At 36.5% G+C, this 25,326-nt stretch overlaps 3 protein-coding genes across 4 annotated transcripts in view; all 3 read right to left on the minus strand.

Moving 5' to 3' along the window:
* Positions 1–17,087, minus strand: part of LOC144646245 (uncharacterized) — a 44,349-nt gene extending 27,262 nt beyond the window's left edge. Inside the window, exons 1-5 of one of the 2 annotated variants that reach the window (XM_078505787.1) lie at positions 16,982–17,087; positions 3,053–3,109; positions 2,211–2,240; positions 1,935–2,130; positions 1,120–1,361 (exon numbers count right to left, since the gene is read on the minus strand). In XM_078505787.1, coding sequence (XP_078361913.1) covers positions 1,120–1,361; positions 1,935–2,130; positions 2,211–2,240; positions 3,053–3,095 — 511 coding nt within the window. In that variant the 5' untranslated portion in view covers positions 3,096–3,109; positions 16,982–17,087. Of the gene's footprint in view, positions 1–1,119; positions 1,362–1,934; positions 2,131–2,210; positions 2,241–3,052; positions 3,110–4,862; positions 5,021–16,981 lie in introns of those variants that run through there. The other variant, XM_078505788.1, reaches the window with a different exon arrangement.
* On the minus strand, positions 10,981–14,706 carry LOC144645552 (uncharacterized). Its single transcript, XM_078505131.1, has 5 exons — positions 14,654–14,706; positions 13,186–13,215; positions 12,475–12,664; positions 11,728–11,963; positions 10,981–11,447 (listed from the first exon to the last, which is right to left on the minus strand). The coding sequence occupies exons 1-5, from the start codon at positions 14,700–14,702 to the stop codon at positions 11,014–11,016; spliced, it is 939 nt and encodes a 312-aa protein (XP_078361257.1). The 5' UTR covers positions 14,703–14,706; the 3' UTR covers positions 10,981–11,013.
* Positions 17,088–20,896: 3,809 nt separating the features above from the next.
* LOC144646163 (uncharacterized) overlaps positions 20,897–25,326 on the minus strand; it is a 51,230-nt gene continuing 46,800 nt past the window's right edge. Inside the window, exon 20 of the mRNA XM_078505700.1 lies at positions 20,897–21,639. Within this exon, the coding sequence (XP_078361826.1) occupies positions 21,461–21,639 (179 nt within the window). The 3' untranslated portion in view covers positions 20,897–21,460. The remainder of the gene's footprint in view (positions 21,640–25,326) is intronic.

Raw genomic sequence — 25,326 nt, forward strand, 5'->3', positions numbered from 1 at the left:
TTGAATTTGCACGAAAAAGTTTTTATTTCTCTGGTGCAAATATTTTTAATTCTTTACCTTTAAAAACTAGACAAACTAGCAGTAGGGTTTTATTTAGGCAGTCTTTAAACGAATTATTTTTATAGGTTAAGTAAGCATAATTTAATAGATTTTTAACTTTTTAACTTTTTATCCTTATATATAATGTATTTATTTTTATATTGTTATATATATTTTTCTTTTTACAGGACCCCTTTGATAACAGTACTCATGTACTGAAGGGCCATCCTGTTTACAAATTCGTTATTATTATTATTATTATTATTATTAAATTCTAATGAGTGCATTCATAACAGACCTATATAATCAGCATAATCGAGAGCTGCATACAGCTAATAGACCATATTCGTATTCTCGGTATTGGACTGGAACTAGCTTGCAATGGAGGCTAATGCGGGTCATCTTTTCAAATGCAAATGACATGAAGCTCTTTTTAATGATATTCCCCCGCATCTGCCTCCATTGCAAGCTAGTTCCAGTCCAATACCGAGAATACGAATATGGTCTATTCGAAAACGGTTGTGGAAAAAAAGCACAAAAAAAAACACGCGACAAGACCAAAGGGGGTCTGGGTATTCACTTGAATTTTGCATATTGGTCTTGAGGAAATGTACAAGTTTGTATTTTTACACGTGAAGATTTTGTTTTTCCTCTCAGGAGGCCTTTTTCTGTAGCTTTACTTTTACTGTCGCATGTCTTTGAGTTTTGAAAATTCTTTTAAAACTCAGCGTGGCTAAAAGTACCTTGTTTCCACATGACTGAAGAGAAAGAAGAAGTGCTAATTCACGTTTGTCATGTCGCAATCTTATTGGTATTCAGCACGTGTAGAAGCTCTCTACTTCTACCCATACTACCTTTCAGTCTTGTCGCGTGCACTTTTGTGCTATTTTTTCTGACAACCTTTCTCGAATTAGCTGTATGGAACTCACTAACTGTTAGGCCACCTAGCTTCTCACGTACGAAGCAACTCGCTCCCTCTACCGACTATACTTAGACATTTTAATATATTAGTCACCAAGAAGGTCAAAAGTTCGGGAACATTTCGCAGTAGGTAATTCGTAATACTCAAAATCCACTTACGCTGCATCATTAGTGTGTAGACATACAGACTCAGTTGGCTTCCAACGCAAAGTCTGGCATCATTGCGCTGTTCATCACAAGCCTCGAAAACACACTCATCTTCTTTGATCATTTGACATTTTCCAGATTTGCCGTGGACATTATAATTAGGATACATTCCACCCCAACATTCTCCATAGTACTCGATGCCAAAATGGGTGTGGTTCATTTGTTTTGCCTTTACTGCGCATGCGCATGTGAACCTAGATAATCAGACATAAGAACAAAATAAAATGTTACATCATTGAGTTTTCAGGTTCCTCGGCATTAACAAATCTTTGTAAATTTTAAGTTTATTTGACCTATTTTTTCTGTCCTAGAAACTAATATTTCGAGGATATCTTTGATCGTAGGTGTTTTTGTACATTACGAACAAATGTTAACATAATTATCATGAGATAACTAATTATTATTAACCTTATAGCCCTAGGATAGTTGGGATTAATTAACGTCCTTCCTCTTTTGACCGTTCTTGTGTTCTTCCGTGGTTGGAGTAAAATTGAAAACAGCCGGCCAGTGTATGTATGTAGGGATCACTAAAATAAAACACTGATTTAAAACATCAAGTTTCTGTTTTGACGTTTGGCGACTTTCAGTGTTTATTGGCATATAATAAATCTTCGTTTTGGACGACAGTAACAACCTCCAGATCTAGAACAGCAACACTGAACAACAATAACAACAACAACACTTTTCTTCGCTAACTTATTTTATATAATATGTACAAGCTTTTGATAAACGATTCACCTGAGTATCAATTATCTGTCTGTCTTTACCTGTCAATAAAGTTTGCCCAATCATTCCAACTTATGTTCTCTCCAAAGTAAGCCGATGATTTGGGATCCTTCGCCGTAAGGAGAAGTTCTGGTAACGCTCGTTGATCCGTTTTGTCTCTATAACAACCAACCTCGTTGTAACTCGAAGGGCACTCGGGTTGACTTGACATGTAACAGTCTGGTCCTTGGCCAGAAGCTAAAATGATGAGTTAGAAAAACAAATTAAATAATAGGTGTCAGTTAATTTTAAGGAAAAGGCTGCAAAAGAAATCTTACCTTCTCTCATAAAAGCCGCGCTTGATGCATCTGTTGGGAAAAAAGAGCCCATTGGATTAAAGCTTCATATGTCAAATTACGATAAAGATGAAAAGGCACTACAGAGGTGTTTTTGTTTTATTTTTCCATAAAAGCTTTGGTCTAGTTTAATTTTCCTTTTTTGCCCATAATTTTCGTGGCATCATTTGACTTTTTATACGCGAAAATTGAACACAGAAGTCTGGCAAGTAAAATCTAATAACACGTTTTATTCTTAACAGAGCTGAATGCAAGATCCTTTTTTTCAACTTGCCATTCTTGCTCGGAACTGAACTTTGATAAGTTGGACGTAAGGGTAAACGATTCAGTAAAAACCAGCGAGTAAGAACCAAATGTTTAAGAACCTGTTAGGCTGAAATTTGCCAGTTACAACCCTCTTTATAAGAACCTCTTTAGCCTAAAATTTGAAAATAGGTTTTACTTTTAGGAAAATACGATAAGTCGACATTCTGATTCCTCTTTGGAGACACCTAGGGTCTTATCACTCCAGTTGCAATGTAAATGCCAATGTTGAAAATCATAAAATATTATTGATACAATCACAAAAATAAAAGGAAAAGGCTAAATACCAATATAAACTCTATGAACAACAATGTAAATTTTTCTTTAAAAATAGAAGCCTATTAAGAACCTGACTAGCCTAAATTTGTGCTATACCCTTTATGCAAGAACCTGTTTAATGAGGCTCTCTTGGGAAAATGCAGGTTCTCACTCGCGCGTTTTTACTGTATCATTAACGACGAGAATCTAATGCGCTGCGCTGTAAAACCAAATAAAAGGAAAATGATGAAAGATTTATTTACCTTTTGCAATACCAAGAAGGAGCAAAACTACGACAAACTTCATCGTTGAGCTTGATCCTAAAAAAGACAGTTACGTTTTATTTTCTGCTCATGAAATATGCAGAAATCCGATTTGAAAAATGCAACAATTAGGTAAATTGTTACTGTTAAAAACTCATTTAAACATTCTCAGGAGAATCCTGATTAATACTGAATTTCAAATTGATGATTTGATTTGATAATTTTTAAGCGAGTTTTGTTCTTAAGTGTCCTTGATCGATAGTGAAGACAGGTGTATCAATAATGGCTAGCAGTTCTTGAAGTTTACTTGACACATTAAATGTGAGCCATCTGTTACTTTTCCGAAAAAAATCTATTGTTTTTCAAAAACAATTTCTCCAGTTCTTATTAAGGACTTACGTCGATTTTTTCAGACCCCAAAAGCAAAGGCTAAGTGTTCTTTTCCGCATGTTTCGAAGGTCTAGATCGCCGTCATCTTAAATTTATAGTTTATTCCACGAAACTATTTCTATACACTTCAATTTTCATAACTTAAGGATTTCCCAATGCCTATCAATAAAGCCACTCATTAAACAAATAATAAAAGACCTGTTTCTTGAAATTATTCTAAATTAACGGCGAAGCTCGTGGTTGTAAACTAGACTAGACTTTTTCGCGTCATTTTCGAAGACAACTCGAATAAAATGGATTTTTACTTACAATAGCGAACACATTTTCAGCCCGAACTTGATTACCGAACTCATTGTAAATTTTCTCATATACAACAAAAAGCACTTAAATTCAATCGAATAGTCCTGTCTTTTTAAAGGTGCGACCGTGAAGGTGAGAGATCTGATAACATTCGATTTGTGTTTTTAACCAACATTTTAAAACGATATGTACGTTGTAGCCAAATTTCTCCTGTAACAAAACTTAAGAATGACTGATATTACATATAAAAGAATATCGCGTTCAAGGCATAACGGAAATCAAATATAATTAATGCATAACAAAAATCTGGTAAAACGTACAAAATCTTAAGGCCGGTATACACGTTACGATTTGTAGGCCCAATTTGGCCCATATTTGATAAGAAAATGTGTGCGCATTTAAAAATCGGCCCGATCGATTTCTTCAAAATCTGTTATAGTGTCACAGATTTTAGAAATCGGGCCGATTTTCCTCCTTTAAATTTAAATAGGCAAAGAAAAGCCGGTTGACGAACCACAGGGTATAAATTTCCTTGAAACAAATAGGGCCGACAAATCGTAACGTGTAAACCGGCCATTAGGAGGGAGCGATTCAGTTAAAAGTGGCACTGCACTGTATTCGAACCCCGGGGGGGTACTCCCTCTAATGGCCTATACGGGGAGGCTCCGCCCGAAAGGGGTACCTTTTTCAGGCTTCAGGTATATAAAAGGGTAGGGATTTCACGAGGTTAAGTATACGAAAGGGTATGGAAATCTGTCATTTGGCTATTTAAAAGGGCCTTTAATTAAAATATTTCGAACGGACGCAATTTCCGTTTGTATTTTATTAATTTATTACGCGCTACATAAAAATGACAAGAAAACGTCCTATTTCAAGTCCACGCCATGTCTCTTAGGTATATGAAAGGGGTACCTTTTTTCAGTTAAAGGTATACGCAAGGGGTACAATTTCTGTGAAAAATGGTATATAAAAGGGTAAGGTGTTAGAACTTGGGGCGGAGCCTCCCCGTATAAAACTTTTTTGAGTAGCCCCCCCGGGATTCGAACAGTTGAAAAACAAAGACATTGAAAATGAACGAAAAAGGAACAAGTAACGAAGAAGCAAAACAGTGTGCACGTACCTTCTTTTCTTAAGAGAAAAAAGAATGTCTGCTTATTCCGTTTATCGGGAAAGATTGAACCACGAAGAATTGAAGGGTCTTTTCTTTTCTTCAGGACAAGCAAATTAACCGATCACACCCGTTATGTGATTCTTCTTTTCACGGTGGAGCATGTGCTCTTGTAGCATTAAAATCCCCGCAATGTAAATAAAGTGACATAAATCACGTATCAAGCCCACTGTTTGTTTCTTCAAGTTTTTCTTAAGTAAATATATTAAAAACTAGCGACATAACCTTGAATCGTATAAAGATGAATTTTGCAATTTCTGAATTCAAGTCTCTAGGTTTTTCGCGATATTAGCGTTCAGGTCAGATTTCAGGTCCCCCGGGGAAAACACGTGCCAAGTGGTAATGGTTATCCCTTAAAATGCCAAAAAGGTGTGTCATACTCATGAATCAATTTAACGGATTGCTGCTGCAAGTTTTACTTGAGTAAACAAGGCAATAATTACCTTTTATCTTAATATGGTGAATTTTAGCGACAATTTTGTAATTGCGCAATTTTGGAAGTCTACATTTTCGCGACATAACATTTTTGCGAATTTGCATAACGCTTTCTTTCCATGTCACTTAGATTTCGTAATGTTTACCTTCAGAGGAGATTCCAAGGGAGTTATAAAGTGAAGCAAACATGGAAATTGTCCCCTGTTTGCTTTTATTGAGTTGCGTTCCAAGTGAGTTAAAAAGTAAGGTAAATATGCAAATTGTCTCATGTTTGCTTTTATTGAGTTGGGTTCCAAGTGAGTTAAAAAGTAAGGTAAACAAGCAAATTGTCCTATGTTTGCTTTTGTTAAGCCAAATATTTTCCAAGTGAGTTAAAAGGAAGGTGAACGAGCAAATTGTCCAATGTTGATTTCATTGATTCAGATTCCAAGTTAGTTAAAAATTAGTTAAACAAGCAAATTGTCCTTTGTTTGTTTTATCGATTCAGATTCAAAGCTAAATGAAATAAAAAGTAAGGCAGATAAGCAAATTGTTCTGTTTGCTTTAATTCATTCACACTCCAAGTTAGTTAAAAGAAAGGTCAACAAATTAAGCAAATCGTCCCATGTTTGCTTTTATTGAGTCAGATTCAAAAGTCAGGCAACCAACCAATCAATCAATAAATCAATCAAATTTATTTATCCTCGGAGCTGACGGGGGTTGACTAGGCCCCTAGCAAACAAGCAAATTATCCAATGTTTGCCCTTAGTGAGTATGATTCCAAGTGAGTTAAAAAGTAAGGTAAACAAGCAAATGTTCATGTTTGCGTTTATTCATTCAGATTCAAAGTGAGTTAAAAGGAAGACAAACAAGTGAATTGTCCAATGTTTGCTTATATTGATTCAGATTCCAAATGAGTTAAAAGTAAGGTAAATAAGCAAATTGTCCCATGTTTTCTTTTATTGAGTTGAGTTTCAAGTGGCTTAAAAACGGTAAATAAACAAATTGTCCCCTGTTTGCTTATATTGAGTCAGATTCCAAGTGAGTTTAAAAGTGAGGCAAACAAACAAATTGTCTCATGTTTGCTTTTATTGAGTTGAGTTCCAAGTGGCTTAAAAACGGTAAATAAGCAAATTGCCCCCTGTTTGCTTATATTGAGTCAGATTCCAAGTGAGTTAAAAAGGAAGGAACACACTAAACAAACTGTTCTATGTTTGTTTTTATCAAGGGAGGGGGGGGGGGGAAGAAAGTCGGCACTTTTCTTTGGAGACATAGCAGTGCCTGGAAACGGTGCGAGTCTATATCAATCAAGTCGTTGCTAAGAAAGACGTCACCCAAAGTTTTGTTTTATTAGAAAGATTTAAATATCAATGACTGCATGTGTGTGAAATGCGAATAGTGGCGGTGTTTGCGTTTGATTTCTCACCTGATGTTACACGTCACTGAGAATGTTTTGGTGGCGTGGAATACCAAGCGCAAAATTGGTCACGGTTGAAATTTAACAACAAAAAAATGGTAAATCATTTCAGAATCATTGGAGTTATTTTTAATTGGTATAATTCGCAAGCCCTACTTTTGCCATACTGGACATCGTTATCAACTTCAAAAGAACAAACAAAATGCAAATGCCGTGGAGTTACATCGGCGAGACGGGAAGAGGTTTAAAAACAAGAAAAAAAGAACATATTAGAAACACAAAAACCTTTAAAAATGGTTCCAACATCGCCTCACATGCCTGGTTGAACGACCATTCCATCGATTTTGACAGTGCGCGTGTGATTGATAAAGGAAATTTTCGCGTCAGAAAAACTTTGGAATCCTGGCACACAGCAATCACGAACCATGCTGACAATAATGCGAAACAATCAATTTTATTTTGAACCTTTCATTAGCATTTTTACCCGCACACAAACATTTTTATTGTTTCTATTATAATTTTGTTTTTTCACACTTTTTATAGTATATATTTTAACGTTCGCGCTTTTTATTCATTACTTGTCAAAGACTACAGACTGGTAGTCGAAAGCTCGTTTTTCATCATATTTTTAACCAGAGATCGCTTTTTAATATTTTAAAATGCAAATAGCTATTGTGTTTTGTGCACGGTCAAGACCAAGACATGCGAACTAGACAATCACCCGAGAGCCTGGAACAGGCTACTGTTCCCTTAGCAACCATTTAATAGCTACTGCGCACATTCGATTGCCCGGCACCGCTATGACCCCTTTTTCAGTCGTGTAACAAAGGGAGTTTCTCTCCCCCCTGAATTAACTTCATCAACGTCGTGTTTGTGTCTCGGTCCATTTATTATCATTATGCAAAAAGTACAATTTGAAACATTTTTGCGATTTATTCGAAATCAAACATACAGAATTTTTTCCTTGATATTTTATTTACAGTACATCATTGTTTACTATGTTGGTATATAAAACGGGAATTCTGATTCGCCTGAAATTCAGGTTTTGCTGATTTGGCGGTTTTCTGTTTATCGTTGCCAAATTCTGACTCAATCTTCAATCTATTACCAATATTTGGTTTAATTTTCATATCGATTCGAGTAAAAGAAGGCTGAAAAAAGGGCCAGTTGCGTATTGTAGGTATGGCCTAGAAAAAGCTGTATCGAGAGCGTAAGCGAAATGTAAACAGCCAATTTGTCCTATGTTTGCTTAAACTGAGAACTGTGGTATTTTTCATGGAACCTTTTCAAAATTCTTACATTCAAACTGTTATTTCTGCAAAGCTTCTTCACCTATTCTAGACATGACAAACGTTTACAGTGTGTACATTTGGCGATCGATTTGGTGTTTCGTTTTAGAAACGAATCATTTTGACGTTTATATGATTATCCCGGTTGAAATTGTCACATAAACGGATATAAACCTGATTAAAGTTAAGAAGTGACAGCTTAAGAGCTAAGAAGTGAAAATAAACGAAATTGATGGTAAAATGGACTTTTTAATTTCGTGTTTTAAGAAAAAGACCAATTTGGTCGCTACATTCAAAATACTGTTTTTCTCCCAAAACTAAGCGCAGCTACAAAACTGTAGTGTGAAAAAAACCTTTCTTTCTCCCAGCCCTATAACCTTACAGTTTTTTGAAGCTGTTCAAGCAATCAAACGATTTTTGTAACTGATGAAAGCCACCAAAATGACCATCCTGCAATCTTGGACTTTGTTTACGGTGGAGAAGGGAAGGACTGCCATTTTAGTCACAGCAAAAATGTTTTATCACCACATCCACAACCTATTTATTTAACGGTTCAGTCTATCGCCTGGGCAAATCCTTGCATGGTTAACTGTAGTTTTCTGGGCCGCAGCTTCCGTCGAAAGCCCCTGGAAATTCCAGTGCATGCAAGAAGATAAAAGTCGTGGCTATGGAGCTAACAATGTTTTCCCATTCGCAGTGGAAACAAGAAGGAGGGTCTGAATGGGGTTTAGTGTTTAGTGTTTTTTACTCATAATGTTTAATGTTACATGTGAAATTGGCCATTTTTTAATGTTAACTGTTTTTGGAGAAAATACTGTCCAGTGTTTGGAGGGTTTTTCGTGAAAAACTCATAGTCTTTTAGCATTGTAAATTTTTATCTGCTCTTCGAAAATCGGTTATGAAATCACTCATGAACTTTGAGATTGTGGTGTGTGTTCTCCTCCGAAATCCTCGGTAGTCTTTGGTCATCTTCGGTTGTCTTACGGAAATCTTCGGCAGTCTTAGGGAATCTTAGGTAGTATTCGGAAATCTTTTGAAGTGATTGGGAATCGTCGAAAACTTTTAATGACATAATAAGCTAAAAAATATAACAATCTAAATAATATTGGCATTGTTGGAGCCGTTTTTGTTTCTTTCTTGATAAAATTTACTGTTACAGTGAATTTTTTACTGTTAGTGTTAAAATGCCTTAAACTTAACTGTTTCATGTTACAGAGCCAAAAAATTAAGTGTAAAGTGTTATCGAAGTACCCCCATTTAGACCCTCAAGAAGGACGAATCTTAAGAAGCTTGAAGACGCCAACTGGAATGTCTAGACAGAATCGCAAGTATTCTGGTTTTGTGGCAACGCAAAGCTGGCGTAGTTTATCCTACCATCAGTCAATGAAGGTTAGTGCGAAAATAAATATATTTAGTTTCCAAATTGCGAAAACTTGAATTATCCTTTTCGTTTATAGTATTGAGGAAACTGGACTTTGAGAAGAATAAACAATGCCGTTATCCTACTCCCCAAAAGGTTTAATAAGTCTTTGACCTTTAATTACAATTAGGTCACGTGATTCAGAAATGATAGTCAATGGTTACAATCTTAGACCAAAATGGGCAACGGCAAGTAAACTTCAGTTAATCATCGTTATTATGTCTTAGAAGGCCTTCAGGTCATAGCCTTCTAATCATGTGCACGTAATTTCGGGATCGCTTACCTAGACAAAATAGGTCAACTTACATGACAAAAAAAATCTCCAGCATCTCACTGGTTTGGAATCCGAAATTCTCATTGGCTAATCGCGCGCTCCTTTTTGGTCCAGCTTTTTACTATCAAGATGGAATTTGCCGGTCCGGAATCTGCACTTAACCATTTTGCAGAGAAACAAACAAAGTGTTAATTAAAAGTTGCGTTCTATTATTATTATTATTATTATTATTATTATTATTATTATTATTATTATTATTATTATTATTATTATTATTACTATTACTATTACCATTATTATTGTTGTTGCTCATTAACCGTTGATAACGTGAAAAGCTTAACTCAACAATGTAATTAAAGACCGTGAAAAAGGCGAGTACTCCAAGAGGAGCCTTTTAATCGAAAAAATCAAAATGCAGTTCTTGCTAGGTAGGTTGTCTGGAATTACTCTATGCATTTATCAGTTTTTAGTATAATTTCAGAGGTGATTATAAGAATTGAAGCATTCTGATTGGTCGAGAAGCTCGGCTTATGAGGCTATAATCACCCTGCGCGAGGTGATTATAACTTTGAAGGCTTGGTTACGAGCCACGCCACCTTTGACATCCAGGGAAGTAAATATGGCCACTTTTGCTGAATGAAAATTTCTTCGATTTGAGAGAAACCAGTCCAAGTCCTGGATATTTTAAACATTGCGAACTTTTCAAATTAACTCAAGGCATTAGAAATGATCGTAAACACGACGGTTTTGGCGATCGATGAGAAACTCAGTCAGATCGATTGAGCAAACATTATTTAGTTCTCTTCTCACCATAGCTACTCATATTTAAAGGATTCGCACATTCGCTTAGAAGTCATCCACAATCATACAAAGGTAACGGACATCTATCTTTCTCATTGTGTTTGTTTTTGTTCCGTTTTATTGCTTTAATTAACTAAATAAATTCTGATTGCAATCGATGATTTAAGCTGGTTTACACCGTATGCAAGCGAACACTTGTGTTTGCTGTTTTCTTGTTTGCTATCGTTATTTTTTTTAAGTTCTTGATGATCACCTCTAATTACCTCACCTCTTGATGATCACCTCTATTATTCGCCTCAGGCTCAGTGATTATTGTTGAATAATCCCCTCGACTTCGTCTCGGGGATTATTCAACAATAATCACTTCGCCTTCGGCGAATAATTGTTAAATAATGCGGAGTTGCTCTTACCAATATACAGCATTTACAGTTTTAAAGCAGTAGATACGATTCTTTCATTACAACTGCATGCTTTTATTTCTTGCTCAATTAAAGAAGTACATACATACAGTTATTGTAAACGGCAAAGCTTATTTTTCTAACTACTTGGCCTCTTCCAGTACATTGGAGGTGGTTTCCTGTGATATATATTTGGCCATACATCAAGCGTGCAATGGTAATTGTGGTGGCGGTGGTGGTGGCTGTGTCGATGGTGGTGGTGGGGCGGCTGTGTCGATGGTGGTGGTGGTGGTGGTGGTGGTGTTTTGATGGTGGTGGCGGCGGTGGTGTTGATGGTGGTGGTGGTGGTGGCTGTGTCGATGGTGGTGGTGGCGGCGGCTGTGTCGATGGTGGTGGTGGTGGTGGTGGTGGCTGTTTTGATGGTGGTGGCGGCGGTGGTGTTGATGGTGGTGGTGGTGGCGGCTGTGTTGATGGTGGCGGTGGCGGTGGTCGTGTCGACTGTGGTGGTGGCGGCGGCGGTGTTGCTGTTGACATAAACCACAAGAACAACTTTGTTACAACTTGTATTTAAACAACTGAAGGCTGCATTCAAAACGGGCTACAAAATCGACAGCTGCATTGTATCCCATTAAGCGTTATTCCACTGCCACCTCACCCCTCCCCGGGCTAGCTTCCCACGTACGAAGCAACTCCCCCACCCCACCAACTGTACTGTACTTAGACATTCTAATATGTTAGTTACCAGGGAGGTCAAAATCTCGTGATAGTTTCGTAAAAGGTACATGCGATTCAAAATTCACTTACGTTGCATCTTGACTGTGTAGACATACAGACTCAGTTGGCTTCCAACGCAAAGTCTGGCATCGTTGCGGTGTTCATCACAAGCCTCGAAAACACACGCGCCTTTTTCGATCATTTGACATTTTCCAGATGGGCCGTGGACATCATAGTCCATTCCGCCCCAACATTCTCCGTAGTACTCGATTCCAAAATAGTCAAAGTTCTTTTGTTTTGCCTTCGTTGCACATGCGCATGTGAACCTAGATGATTAGACCAAAAAAAAAGAAAATGACAAAAACGTCACATCTTCAGCTTTTCAAGTTTCTCAGTAATAACCAAGGATTTTACACCTAATTGGTGATTATTATCATTCTACTTTTATTTTTTTTAGGAACTCTTGGGTTTGAAGGTGATTTATGTTAATATATCATGACAACCGTTTTATTAAAAACTGATGGCCCCTAGGATAGTTGGAGTTAGTTAACTGCCCCAGAAAATTTGGAGTCCTGGCGTTTTGCCTGATAAATAGCGTTCGCTCTTCGTCGGATTAAACTTAAAAATTGTGGGTCACGTGTATTTTTTTAGGGAACTAATATAAGAAACTGATTTAAAACATCAAATTTATGTTCCAAAGTCTTGCAACTTTGCTTACAGCGTCACCAACAACAACCACCGACAACAAAAACAACAGCACAATTTTTTTGCTAACTTATTTTCATACACAATTTTTTATTTGCGATTGGGCTATCAATTAATTGTCTGCCTTATTACCTGTCAATAAAGTTTGCCCAATCATTCCAGTTTATATTCTCTCCAAAGTAAACCGATGACGTGGCATCTCTCGCCGTAAGGAGAAGTTCTGGTAACGCCCGTTGGTCCCTTATGTCTTCAAAACAACCAACCTCCATGTGTTTCACAGGACACTGGGGTTGACTTGACATGTAACAGTCTGGCCCAGAAACTTAAAGATGGGTTAGAAGAACAAATTAAAAGATGGCAATTAGTTTTTAGGAAGACGTTGCAAAAGAAATCCTGTCGTCATGCATGTAGTACCTGTATTGGGCAGGATGCATGTAAATGGGGAAAATCAACACGAAATGCACACAGCAACAGCAGCAACAACAACAACAGCAACAACGTTTATTTGAACTGAAAAAATTACTTAATTACAACAACAACAACAACAACAATAAGCTGTGGGTTTATTTGCATGACCATCAACTCAATACAAAGACAAAGACGTGAGACAGTATTGCAAGAGGTTAAAAATAAAGGTTAAATTTACTAATGTAAAAAAGGCGGAAAATAATAAAACAGATCAGTCTAAAATAATAATAATTTATCACTTTAATCTAAACGTGGAGAAATGTACGTGTTTTTTAAAATAGTTAACCGCCTCATATAGCTGAGTGGTGCCTTTTGATTCAATTTTTGGCACAACGACTAAAATCATACGAGGCAAAAGAGCATTTGTAGATTTACCTGCTCTGGAAAAAGCCGCAGTTGATGCATCTGTTGGAAAAAAGAAATCCATGACATTCAAGCCTTATAGGTTACGTCACGTTAGGGTGAAAAGGCACAACAAGGGTCTGTATATTCTCCTCTCTGAGTTTATTTTATTTGTCTTGTAAAAGCCTTGGTCTAGTTTCATTTTCCTAGTTACATAAAATTTTCGTGACATCACTTGAATTTTTCGCTTTTTTTAAAACTTGACAACGCGAAAAAGCAATTCTACGACAAAGCAGTATGTGTAATAATCAAATACAAATATCTGTCAAGTCAAACTAGTTCTTGATAATTACTTTTGTAATAATATACATACAGAAATTTCTACATGCTCATTGGCAGAGAGCACGTCAATTAATCCCAAACAGTGCAGAAAGTTGAAATTGAGTGCAGAAAGTTGAAATTAAATTGATTGACAGGAAAGTCGGAAAGCGCGCCAAACCAAATTGGCGGCCGATGTCGGAGTGTTTGAGAGAGCAAAAATTGAGCAAAAACATAACGATTCATGAAACGTTTGACCGATTTAACGAAAGTTACAAGTATATAAACCAAAGTACTAGGAATTGGACGTTTGTACAGCACAAGAGAGGCCTTACAAAACTACTGAATGCTACCAATCGTGGATTTTCTTACGCGACGGCTGGTAAAGAAGAAAGATTACAAGCGTAAATTGAAGTTGGACATTTCAGCCCATACCAATACAACTGAATAAGGATAAAAGCACCTGATAATGCATGACAGAGAGCTTTAAAATTCCCTAGCGGTATCTGGATTTTACAAAGCTCGGCAATTCCGTTATGTTTAAGAACGAATCGGAAAGGTAAGCCACTGAACTCGTTTTGTTTGTCATCCACTTCAAGTGAAATTTTTGTATGATTTCAAGTGAAATTTTTGTATGTTTATGTGTTATTTTTCGAACCCAATTAGTATCTTGTTTCATCCTACAGATCTAAGAACTCGTAAATTTTTCAGACTACAAATTGCACTCGGCCTACGGGCTCGTGCAATTTGGTTAGCCTTTGAAAAATTTACTCGTCCTTATTTATCCCAAATTGCACTCGAAATCATGTGATTACCTATACAAATTGCTCGTGATTCGATCAAAACAAATCAAAACACCTTTTGCGAGATTATTTCATTTGTTTTTTAACTTGCTTCCCCAGCTCAAAATCTTAGATCTGTATGACGAAACAAGATACTAATTGGGTTCGAAAAAAACGATAACGTTACCTTTAATTTACCGTTCTAATCAGAAAATTCATTTGTCCTGAAAATTTTTTGCGACGACTCTTTTCTACTTTTAAAGGTTTTCCTTTTCCAAATAAGTTCAAATAACGCTTGGTGTACATGTACTTTACTCGCCCGTGTAACACGGTAAAGATATGCCGGATCTGCTATACGCAGTGAAAAGAGATAAGCGGGAAAGGGTGAACCAATTGTTTACCTTGTACAAGACCAAGAAGGAACAAAAATACGCCAAGCTTTATCACCATGCTTGATCCTGGATAAAAAAATCAGTTACGTTTAACTATCAAATAGCAATTATTTAAAAAAAAATAAAACTGTTAAAACATTTTTAGGAATGTGAGAACAAGGCCGAAAACTCTGAACCAGCCCCTCACCTCGGAAAAGAACCAGATCACGCATACACATGGAACATCGCGTGTACTGAGAAAAATACCTTTCGACGCAAAATATAAAAGTGGGCCTGCTAATTGTGTGCGAAAAACCAACCCTAAACAAACAAGTACACTGTTACATCTCCAAACTGTTCCCCTCACAAAATAACCCAATGAAACAATACCAAGTTGTATGTAAATTTCAAACATTTACCACTGATGATGACCGTAGTGTCGAACACGTTTTGGTTTTTAAAAAAATTAAGTACACTTTTAGCCTTTTTAAACGAAACATTTTTAGGAATATCTTCAACAATTACGAGCTTAGCCGTTAGTTCAGAATAATTTCAAGAAAGAAGGCTAGTGTTTAATGAGTGTTTGTTCAGTGAAAGGTTGGGGAAAATCCTTATGTTCTGTTAATTCAAGTGTATACAGAAATACGTTACCTAAAGGAGAAGAAGAAGTGTCGTGAAATATACCAACTCGGGTGACCTTGATTCTATGACTTAGAATTTTGGAGTCTAAAAAGCTACGGGCGTCCTGAAAAAGTCTTGGAAAATTATTTTTGAAAACGAGTAGAAACCCTCTGAAGAAACAACAGATGCATGGGCCAAATTTGATGTGTCAAGTTTGTCAAAAAATGACTTACAGTTATCTGAAAAAGTCTTGGAAAGTTATTTTTAAAGTTATTTCTTCATTATTAAGCAGTGCCAAGAGATAGCCAGTATATACTATGCTAACATGAGCTAAGTGCAAAGTTGCAATAACATGAGTTTTTTTTAGACAGTCACCGATAGCTGAAATTATACAGCATTAAAGTTCGAGTTAAAAGGTCCTTGAATGTTGATTTAGGACTGGAAGTCCTGCTGGGAAAATGAGTGTCTTTTGGAGGGTATTAAAAATTCCCGGCTGAAAGTATGTAAATTCAATTGGGTGAAAATTAAGTAACGCACAAAAAATATTTCACCGGTTGAAGGAGATCTTGCAAAATGGTGAAAAGGATGGGTTAAAGATCAATTTACCTATGCATTTGAAGTCTAAAAACTCTACAGGAGTCGTGAATAAATCTTCAAAAATTGTTTTTGAAGGGAAGGAAACTCTAAAGAAACAACAGATGGTCCTAATTTAAAGTGTCAAGTTAACTTCGACAACTGTAAGTCATTTTTGACGTGCTTGTCTTTGCTAGCGATCAAGCACACCTGTCGCGTGTTAATACACCTGGCATTTAAAAAAAAAATAAAACCAATAATTACTTTATTTCAGTGTCAAATAAAACGCTTTTAACACTAATCGAGAACACTTAGGAATAAAACTGGCTAAAAACTGAAAATATCAAATCAAATCAATATCAACTTCAGTGGACTTTTGTTTAATTTATAAGTTGGCACAAAATTTGAGAGAATTACCTTTGTTATCAATTCCCGTTGGGTGATGTAATAAAATTAGCGTAAACAATTTCAGGACGATTTCTGCCGGAGTTCAATCGGACTGCAACCGGGTTTAAAGAATTCGGTGCGAGGAAATCTTCCCATTTCTTATGACGTTTACTAAACTTTCTTTTCACGTCATAAACGAAGTCAACTAAGTATATAATATATATAATTTTCACTTACAATAGCGACACATTTTTCAGCCCGAGCAATTTAACCGAATTTACCTTTTTTCTAAGAATACTTTTGCGGGAGACGCTGATCTTATTCATGTTTTTGGCCCGAAAATTACGTTTCATAAATTAACGCAGACACATGAAAAAGCACTGAAATTTAATTAACTGAATTGGTTTCGCGCTTTATTTCAAGCAATTTTGCCAAGATAAAGCAGTGATGGATTACTTTACATTTCAGTGATTCGTGGAGATAAGAGATCTGATGAAACTCGACTTGTGTTATATATAACCAACATTTTGAAAAGAAATATTTATCGTAACCAAATTTCTCGTATAACGAACATCAGGTTGGACACATTGGTAACTAATATCGGACCGGATACAACGTATAACGAATATTGGATATAACGTTTAACAAAAATCAGGTATATCGATCAAAATTTTTAGAAGCTAACGTTTTTGTTTGAAAAAATGTCCTGGTAAAAGAGATTAAAAGTAAAAGAAGAATAAAAAGACAAGTAAAGAAGCAAAAAAGACGTGTACCTACCTTTTTTTCTTAAGAGCACAAATAGTCTGCTTATTCCGTTTTTAGGAAAAGTTTAAACTCGAACACGAAAGGATCTTCTCCTTTCTCCAGGGTAAGCAAATTGACCGACTCTCACCCGTTACACGATTCTTCACTTAAAGGTGGAGCATGCGCTCTTGTAGCATTGCAATCCCCGCAATGTAAATAAAGTGACATAAATCACGTATCAAAACCCACGGCTTGTTTCTTTTGTTTTTCTTAAGTAAATATATCACTACTAGTGACATTATCTTGTATCTTTACAGCCAATTTCAGCAACAGTTTAGTACCTTCTTGATTTTGAACCGAAGTGCGATATGTTTTTTTTTATTTCTGTTGCATAATGTCTTAAATCCAAGTCACTAAGTTTTTCGCGATGTATATATACAAGTATACTTTATTACAACAAAAATTAGTTCTGATAGAGATAATAGCGAGAGAATAATCACGAGTCTAAAGTCAATAAGATCCGTGTTTAAGATTAAAATGGTTTATTTGATTTTACTTGCCACGTATGGCTTTTAATTGTTGTTTCTGTTATCAATTTTGGAGGAAGATTTGATTCGGCGAAAATGTCTTGTTACAAAAGAGTTGTTTTACTAAAGATGGAGAGTAAGACATTGTAGTATACGTAGTAGTCATGTTCAACTTACGACTGGTAAAGCAGAAAGAAATTCAAACCAGATCAAGAGTGAGTTCTGAGTTCAACGTTTTTGTTAGTTGATGATAAAATGCGCTATTGTCGAGGTTGATTTAGTATTTACGAAATTCAGTTTGACCTTAGAAGCTGATCAAACAAATCGCATAGGAAACTGTTACCTTATTATAAGAAATTAACATTCCATGAAATTAGCCGAATTCTCAAAATTCGTGTTAATTTTTGTGAGCGACACTAAATTTTCACGATTTTCCATCAGTTATGACTTTAATCCAAGTCACTAAGTTTTTCGCGATAATTAACGTCTATATGAGATTTAAAGTGAGAAAACGTGTTAAACGTAATGTAAACAGTCAATTTGTCCTATGTTTGCTTTTATTGACACCTTCGCAGTATACTTTATTACAACAAAAATAGTGAGAGAATAACCAAGAGTTTAAAGACAATAAGATCCGTGTTTGGGATTAAAATGGTTTATTTGATTTTACTTGGTATGTATAGCTTTTAATTGTTGTTTCTGTTATCACGTTTGGGGGAAGATTTGATTCGGCGAAAATGTCTTGTTACAAATTAAAGAGTTGTTTTACTAAAGATGGAAAGTAAAACATTGTAGTAGTAGTCATGGTCAGCTTACGACTGGTAAAGCAGAAAGAAATTCAAACCGAAGTGAGTTCTGAGTTCGTCTTTTTTGTTAGTTGATGATAAAATGTGCTATTGTCAAGTTTGATTTAGTATTTTAGAAATTCAATTTGACCTAAGAAACTGATCAAACAATCGCGTTTTTACATGACTTAAGGTGGATTTCCACTGACGCGTAAATATTTACGTACGTAAAACGTGCGTAAAAAAAGATACGTAGGCAAATTTCCACTGTCGCGTAAAAAGTAATAAAAAGCGTTTCCTTTTTACGCGCGTTGAACGTGCGTAAATGCCCGCCATACTGAATTATCAAGTTGGTGAATAGAGTGCGTGATTGTCGGCCATATTGGAGAAGTGAAACAATAAGTTGTTTTTCCTTTGGGAAAAAATCATTAACATTTTTATGCAAATATCTTGTTGTTTGACTCTTCCAACATGGCTGCCATGAAAACACTTTGTACCACACGCTAGAAAAAGAAATGCGTGAATATGACCAAGAGGCATTTTTTAAATACTTCCGAAAGACACCATCAAGTAAAAGAAGATTTGAGGCGACCTTCCCGGATTCCCGGTTCAAAGCCTACGTGACCTGACGCCAGGCGTTTTCTTTCACTACTGCGTTCGTGTAATTTGGTTCTGTAGCCAGTTCTATAGATTATTTCTTGAAATGTTAAGACTTTCTCGATGAGAAGTGTTTCTACATCTGAATGTTTTCCCAAGTAAATCGATGGGCGATTTAAAACAAAATGGTTTTCCACATGGTAAGTGGTGTCATGTGACGAAATCCAAAAGTATGATTGGGTAAATCGTTGCGTAACCGCAGACAGCCGCGAAAAAAGTTGAACTCGGTTCAACTTTTTTCAAAACCCCCAAAATCGCTACGTGCGTAAACGTGCGCGTCACGTGTGTAAATACCTGGAAAAAAACGTGGCATTGGAAATTGGACAACGTAAATTCGACGCACGTAATCGCGCGCGTAAAATTTCATTTTACGTACGTTTATAATTTTTACGCGCGTTAACGTGCGTAAACAAGAACGCGACAGTGGAAATCCACCTTTAGTTTATGCATGAAAATGAATTAAGAAAAGTGCGAAGCTTTTTTAAGAAAAGATTTTCAGTCATCATATAAGAGTTGGAAACCTGCGTAAACGATTCTGTGTCAACCGTATAACCAGAAGTTTTTATTATTAGAGGAAAAAGGGTTTTAAATTGCTTGTGATCTTTACATCCCTCTATGATGTTTTGCTACCGTTGAATAGGAAACTGTTACCTTAATATAGGAAATTAACTCTCCATGAAATTAACCGAATTCTCAAAATTAGCGTTAATTTTTGCGAGCGACACTAAATTTTCGCGATTTTGCATCAGTAATGTCTTTAATCCAAGTCACTTAGTTTTTCGCGATAACTAACTAACGTCCAGACAAGATTTCAAGTGAGAAAACGTGTTAAACGTAATGTAAACAGGCAAAATTATCTCTGTTTGCTTTTATTGAGACCTGCGCGAAAGCTAGAAATTTCTTTAGAGGTGGATTTCATAGTAAACTTCATTACAACAAAAAGGAGTGCTGATGAAGATAATAGTGAGAGAATAATCACGAGTCTAAACACAATAAGATCCGTGTTCAGGATTAAAATGGTTTATTTGATTTTACTTGGCATGTAGGGCTTTTAATTGTTGTTTCTGTTATCAATTTTGGGGGAAGATTTGATTCGGCGAAAATGTCTTGTTACAAAAGAGTTGTTTTAATAATAGACATTGTAGTTGTCTGCATTTCGGTAAAGTTTGTGGTCAGCTTACGACTGGTAAAGTAGAAAGCAATTCAAACCGAAGTGAGTTCTGAGTTCAACTTTTTTGTTAGTTGATGATAAAATGTGCTATTGTCAAGCTTGATTTAGTATTTAGGAAATTCAGTTTGACCTTAGAAGCTGATCAAACAAATCATATAGGAAACTGTTACCTTATCATTAGAAATTAACGCTCCATGAAATTTGCTGAATTCTCAAAATTCGCGTTATTTTTTGTGTTTCTGTTATCAATTTTTGGGGAAGATTTGATTCCGCGAAAAATAAATCTAGTTGATATATGTGCTATTGTCGAGGTTGATTTAGTATTTAAGAAATTCAATTTGACCTAGAAGCTGATCAAACAAATCGCGTTTTTGCATGACTCAGTATATGCATGAAAATTTACTAAGAAAACTGCGAAGGTTTTTTTTAAAGAAAAGATTTTCAGTCATCATATAAGATTTTGAAGCATGGGAAAACGATTCTATGTCAATCGTATGATCAAATGTATTATTATTGGAGGAAAAGTTTTTTTAAATTGCTTGACTGTTCTTTACATCTCTCTTTGGTGTTTTGCTACCGTTGATTAGGGAACTGTTATTCAAGCTTTACACATTTTGCCCTTCAAGAACGCAAGATAAATTTTCATTAGTGTTAACTAACAAGTAAGCGAAAATATGATTTTTAATTCCATTAAGGCTGTTTGGATAAATACGAGCATTCGTTCCCACCAATATACATTTATTTTATTGATAATATAATTAACAACTTAAGTGCCACAGTGCGGACAATAATAAGCGTATCACTTTTATCAACCCTGAAGTAAAAAAATTCAAGAGACCGCGACTTATTTGTGCGCACGTCGCGGCGATCGGATTGACATTATTAAGGTACCAAAAGTAAATAAGCGCCCCGGACGCTAAATCGAATCATTACGTTAAACGAAATTCGGAAACCAGACATTTTTTCAGTGGGCTAATTATTCTCTCGAAGATTTTAATCAGCGTTTAACATAGATCACCTGGCCCAGTAGCCATGGTACAAGCCGGATCAAGGTGTCTATACCTTACATAGCTAATTCAATAGGCTTTGGAAGACATTCGTTGGTCGGATCGATGTAACATTTATACCAGTTTTTGGTTATTGTTCCGTGGGGATGATCGGGATCAGGATCAATGGTCCAATATCATTTGGATCATTTTGCGTCAAAGGAACTGATGAATCCTTGACCAAAGTGGATTCATCGGCTCCCTTGATGCACCAAGATCCGAGTGGTCTTGAATCATTGATCCTGATCTGGATAATCCTAAAGGAACGCACCCATTATAGTGAAATCGATATCGCCTTAACAACGTCGAAAACAGTAAAACACGACCTAGCAAGGTATCTTTTTGTTGCACTTCTTAGCCTTGGTCTTCCTTCCTTTGCATTTCTTGCCTCCGTTAGCAGGGGCTGGGTTGTCACATTTGCGACTTTTGATCTTTTTTCCACCACGACACAACTTGCTACAGGCACTCCAGTTAGACCACTTGGACCAACCACCGTTCACTGGAACTAGTCAATCAAATAACCAAGTTAGCATCAATCAGTCTTTCAATCAATCAATCAATCAATCAATCAATCAATCAATCAATCAATCAATCAATCAATCAAGCAAGCAATCAATCAATCAAGCAATTAGACAGCGATAAACCACTCGTAGATGGACGTTTGGTCTCTTGCCCTCCAGCAATTTTTTTGTTATTGGTACCTTAACAATTTTCCTGTACCCATTTATACTGCTGACTGCAGAAAGACACTGTGAGTGTCTTGCCAGCCAAGAACTCATCATCAGGGCCATTCTTGTCCCCATAGCTCTTTTTTTCGTCTCTCTGGTCTCTTAGCCGGCGGGGCCTTGGCCCTATGCATTAGCACATCCTTCTGGTCTTGAACCCAGACCACTTGATCCGAAATTCAATGCACTAACGTTAGGCTACCAAGCTTCCCATGTACCAGTCAAGTGCCCTTTAAGCCTGGTTTTCACTAGCGACGCAAGCACAAGCGCGATCACGCAAAAAGGACAAATTTTGATCCTTGTGCTTGTGCTTGCCGCAAGCACAAGCACAAGCATCCAAATACAATGCACTTGTGCTTTTGCTTGAGTCGAAGCCGTTTTCACAGAGAACTAATAATAAGAGCTGTTATCCTTGCGCTTGTGCTTGCATCGCTAGCGAAAACCAGGCTTTACCAACTATCTTTGGACAAATTAATTACCATACACTAGGGAGAATTTCAAAGTACGAAAGTAGGTGTCAGAAATTCGCTTACGTTTTTGCTGGATTGCGTAGACGTACAAAGTCATGGGGCCTCCAAAACATAATCTGACATCGCCGTGCTCTTGTTCAACGCAAGCTTCGAAAGCACAAACATAGTCTTTGACCACTTTACATTTTCCAGACGGGCCGTGGACGCTATAATTGGCATTCAGACCGCTCCAACATTCTCCATAGTTTTCGATGCCAAAATATTCGTAGTTCCTTTGTCTAGCCATCAGTGCGCACTCGCATGTAAATCTAAAAATGATCAGGCAAAAAAGAGGCTGTGTTACTGAGATGGCGCTTCTTGAAAACTAAACTTTTCAAGCTCGTCTGGTTTAAAACATCAATGAAAATGTCTGCTCCGAAGTTTTTCGCTTTTCAGTATTTGCGTACGACAACGACAAATATTAAGAACAACTTCAAACTTCTTATGCTAACTTATTTTCATACACATGTACACTTCTTTGATATTCGGCCGCAGGCTTATCAATTAAATGTCCGTCCTATTACCTGTCAATAAAGTTTGCCCAATCATTCCAATTTATGTTCTCTCCAAAGTAAACCGATGACGTAGCATCTCTTGCCGTAAGCAGAAGTTCCGGTAACGCCCGTTGTTTCGTTGTGTCTGCAAAACAACCAACCTCCTTGCGTCTCACAGAGCACTCGGGTTGACTTGAAAGGTAACAGACTGGTACCAGAACCGAGACTGAAAGTTGGAACAATAAATTCAAAGATGGCAGTTATTTTAGAGCGAAATGCTGCAAAGGAAATCTTGTTAGCATAGAGTATATTAATTTGTATTATTATTCATTCAAAATATTTCTCCGTTTCTGATTGGCTTTCAATCCCCGGTTAATTCCAGCTAACCGGCTAGCGTTGACCAAATTTCGAAGAAGGTCCTATTATACGACGGCTTGAATCATTAACACCTTCCTCGATCTGCATAATTCTTCATATCATACTCAGCCTCTTCCAATAATTGCCAAATGTCAAGGACAGCAAAAACCATCATCACCACCACAAGAAAAAGACCAACAACGACCATTCTCTTGCAACAACCAGTAGCCTTATTAACATAACTGTATGTTTATTACACGACTAATACAGCCAGAACGCTTTAAAATTGGGAAACGGGAGGGGGGGGGGGGGTGGGGGGTGGGGGAGGGAAATAAATTCCATTTTCCAGCCGCAATTTTGCTCAAATCCCATTTCCCAATTTTTTCCCAAATTTCAGTCCCAGTTCCATCAGTCCCTTCATGCAGGCCCCTCTTGCTCGGACGAAACGAACTAGGGGAATATTGGCCCTCGATCTGTACTGTCCCTAGAGACTTAGAACCGCTATTCCCCTAATAGGTCCTTAATAAATGCATTGCAAAAGCTTACAAGTTACCAAAAAATGTAAAATCATTAATGTAAAGATAGATTATTCAAAAAGGCGAAAATTGTTAAATCACGTCATTCTGATTTAATGATCAGATGATTAAATCACGTAAATCTTACACAGATAAAAGAAAATGAACATTTCCATTTTAAGAGTACCCCAAAGTTAACCGCCACATATTAGTGTCATTAGTGAGCAGCACGTTACAATACAATTTGTGGTCGAACGACAAAAAAATATCCGAGGCAAAAGCGTATTGAAAGCTACAAGGTTGCTTTTTAAAGCAACTTGGATAACTGATCGATCATGTATGGAAATTTAACTGCTCTGATTGACCGTGGCGAAGAAGCCTCAGTTGCTGAATCTATTAATTATGACAAAAACACCGAGCGCATGAGATTTAAAAATAAAGAACATACGAAAAAGGCGCTACAGATGATCATGAGCACATATCTTTATATTTTATTTGTCGCGCAAAGACCAGTTTATTTTCATTTTGCTTATCACACAAACTATTCGCTACCTCACTTTTTTGCGAAAATCAATTATGCAAATGTGTGTGTCAGATTAACCGCTGATCAAATAAGAAGTTTTATGCGCCATACACTGATAACAGCTAGTGAGATAATTCCCTTCAGTCGCGTATTTATTCCGGCTCTCTATTGCATCTTTCCTCATGGCAATTATTAATCTCTACTATTAACAACTTGAAACTTGCTTGTGATTCAAATCAAAATCAAACAAAACACAATTTGCATCAAGAAGAATTTGGCACAGGCACTGGTCCTAAGCAAGCTATATTACAATGACATAGTATACCACTCACTCCCAGATTATTTGATGAAACGCCTCCAGCGAGTACAAAAGGCTACAGCTAGCTTTGTACTTGGTAGATTCGCGTCATCCGATGACATCCTTACGAAACTCAAATGGCTTCCCGTAAAGGAGCAACGCGAATGGAACCTACTCAAGGCAACCCACAAAGCCCTTCATAACCCATATTGGCCAAGTTACTTGAAGCTTAATGTATTCCAACACGGACGATGCCTAAGATCCAGTAGCAGTATTCAATTAGAGAGATCCCTAATTAATAATACTTTACAGGACCAAACTGCAAGCTTATTTAACACATTGCCCAGCAACGAGAGATGCTGCCAAGATTATAATAAATTTTGTAAAGACACCAAAAACATTATTTTTAAGAGAGTTTTAGAACATTGAATTTTTAACTTTTTAGCATGTCTTAAGTAATTTTTTTTATACTATAATTCACATAATTAGTTCTTATATCGTAGTTAGGTCAGTGAAGTTTAATTTGCATATGTTTAATACAATTTTATCTCGTTTTCATGTACATATAAATTTTTTTAGATATTTTTTAATCTTTTACATCTGTAAATTTAGTTAGGATCGGGCAGGCGAAGAGCCACTCTGTGGATATACTGCCCGATGTGCCATTATTATTATTATTATTATTATTATTATTATTATTATTATTATTATTATTATTATTATTATTATTATTATTATTATTATTATATCGGGAACATTAAGTGATTTAGT

The sequence above is a fragment of the Oculina patagonica genome, chromosome 3 (genome assembly GCF_052425735.1).
Source record: "Oculina patagonica isolate OP01 chromosome 3, crgOcupat, whole genome shotgun sequence".
Classification (NCBI taxonomy): Eukaryota; Metazoa; Cnidaria; class Anthozoa; order Scleractinia; family Oculinidae; genus Oculina; species Oculina patagonica.

Excerpts from the sequence above, each read along its gene's own strand:
- LOC144645552 (XM_078505131.1), bottom strand. The coding sequence starts at position 14,702 with ATGGTGATAAAGCTTGGCGTATTTTTGTTCCTTCTTGGTCTTGTACAA. Across the intron at positions 12,665-13,185 it reads TGCGGCTTTTTCCAGAGCAG|TTTCTGGGCCAGACTGTTAC; the intron begins GTAAATCTACAA and ends CCCATCTTTAAG. Across the intron at positions 11,964-12,474 it reads TGGGCAAACTTTATTGACAG|GTTCACATGCGCATGTGCAA; the intron begins GTAATAAGGCAG and ends CTAATCATCTAG.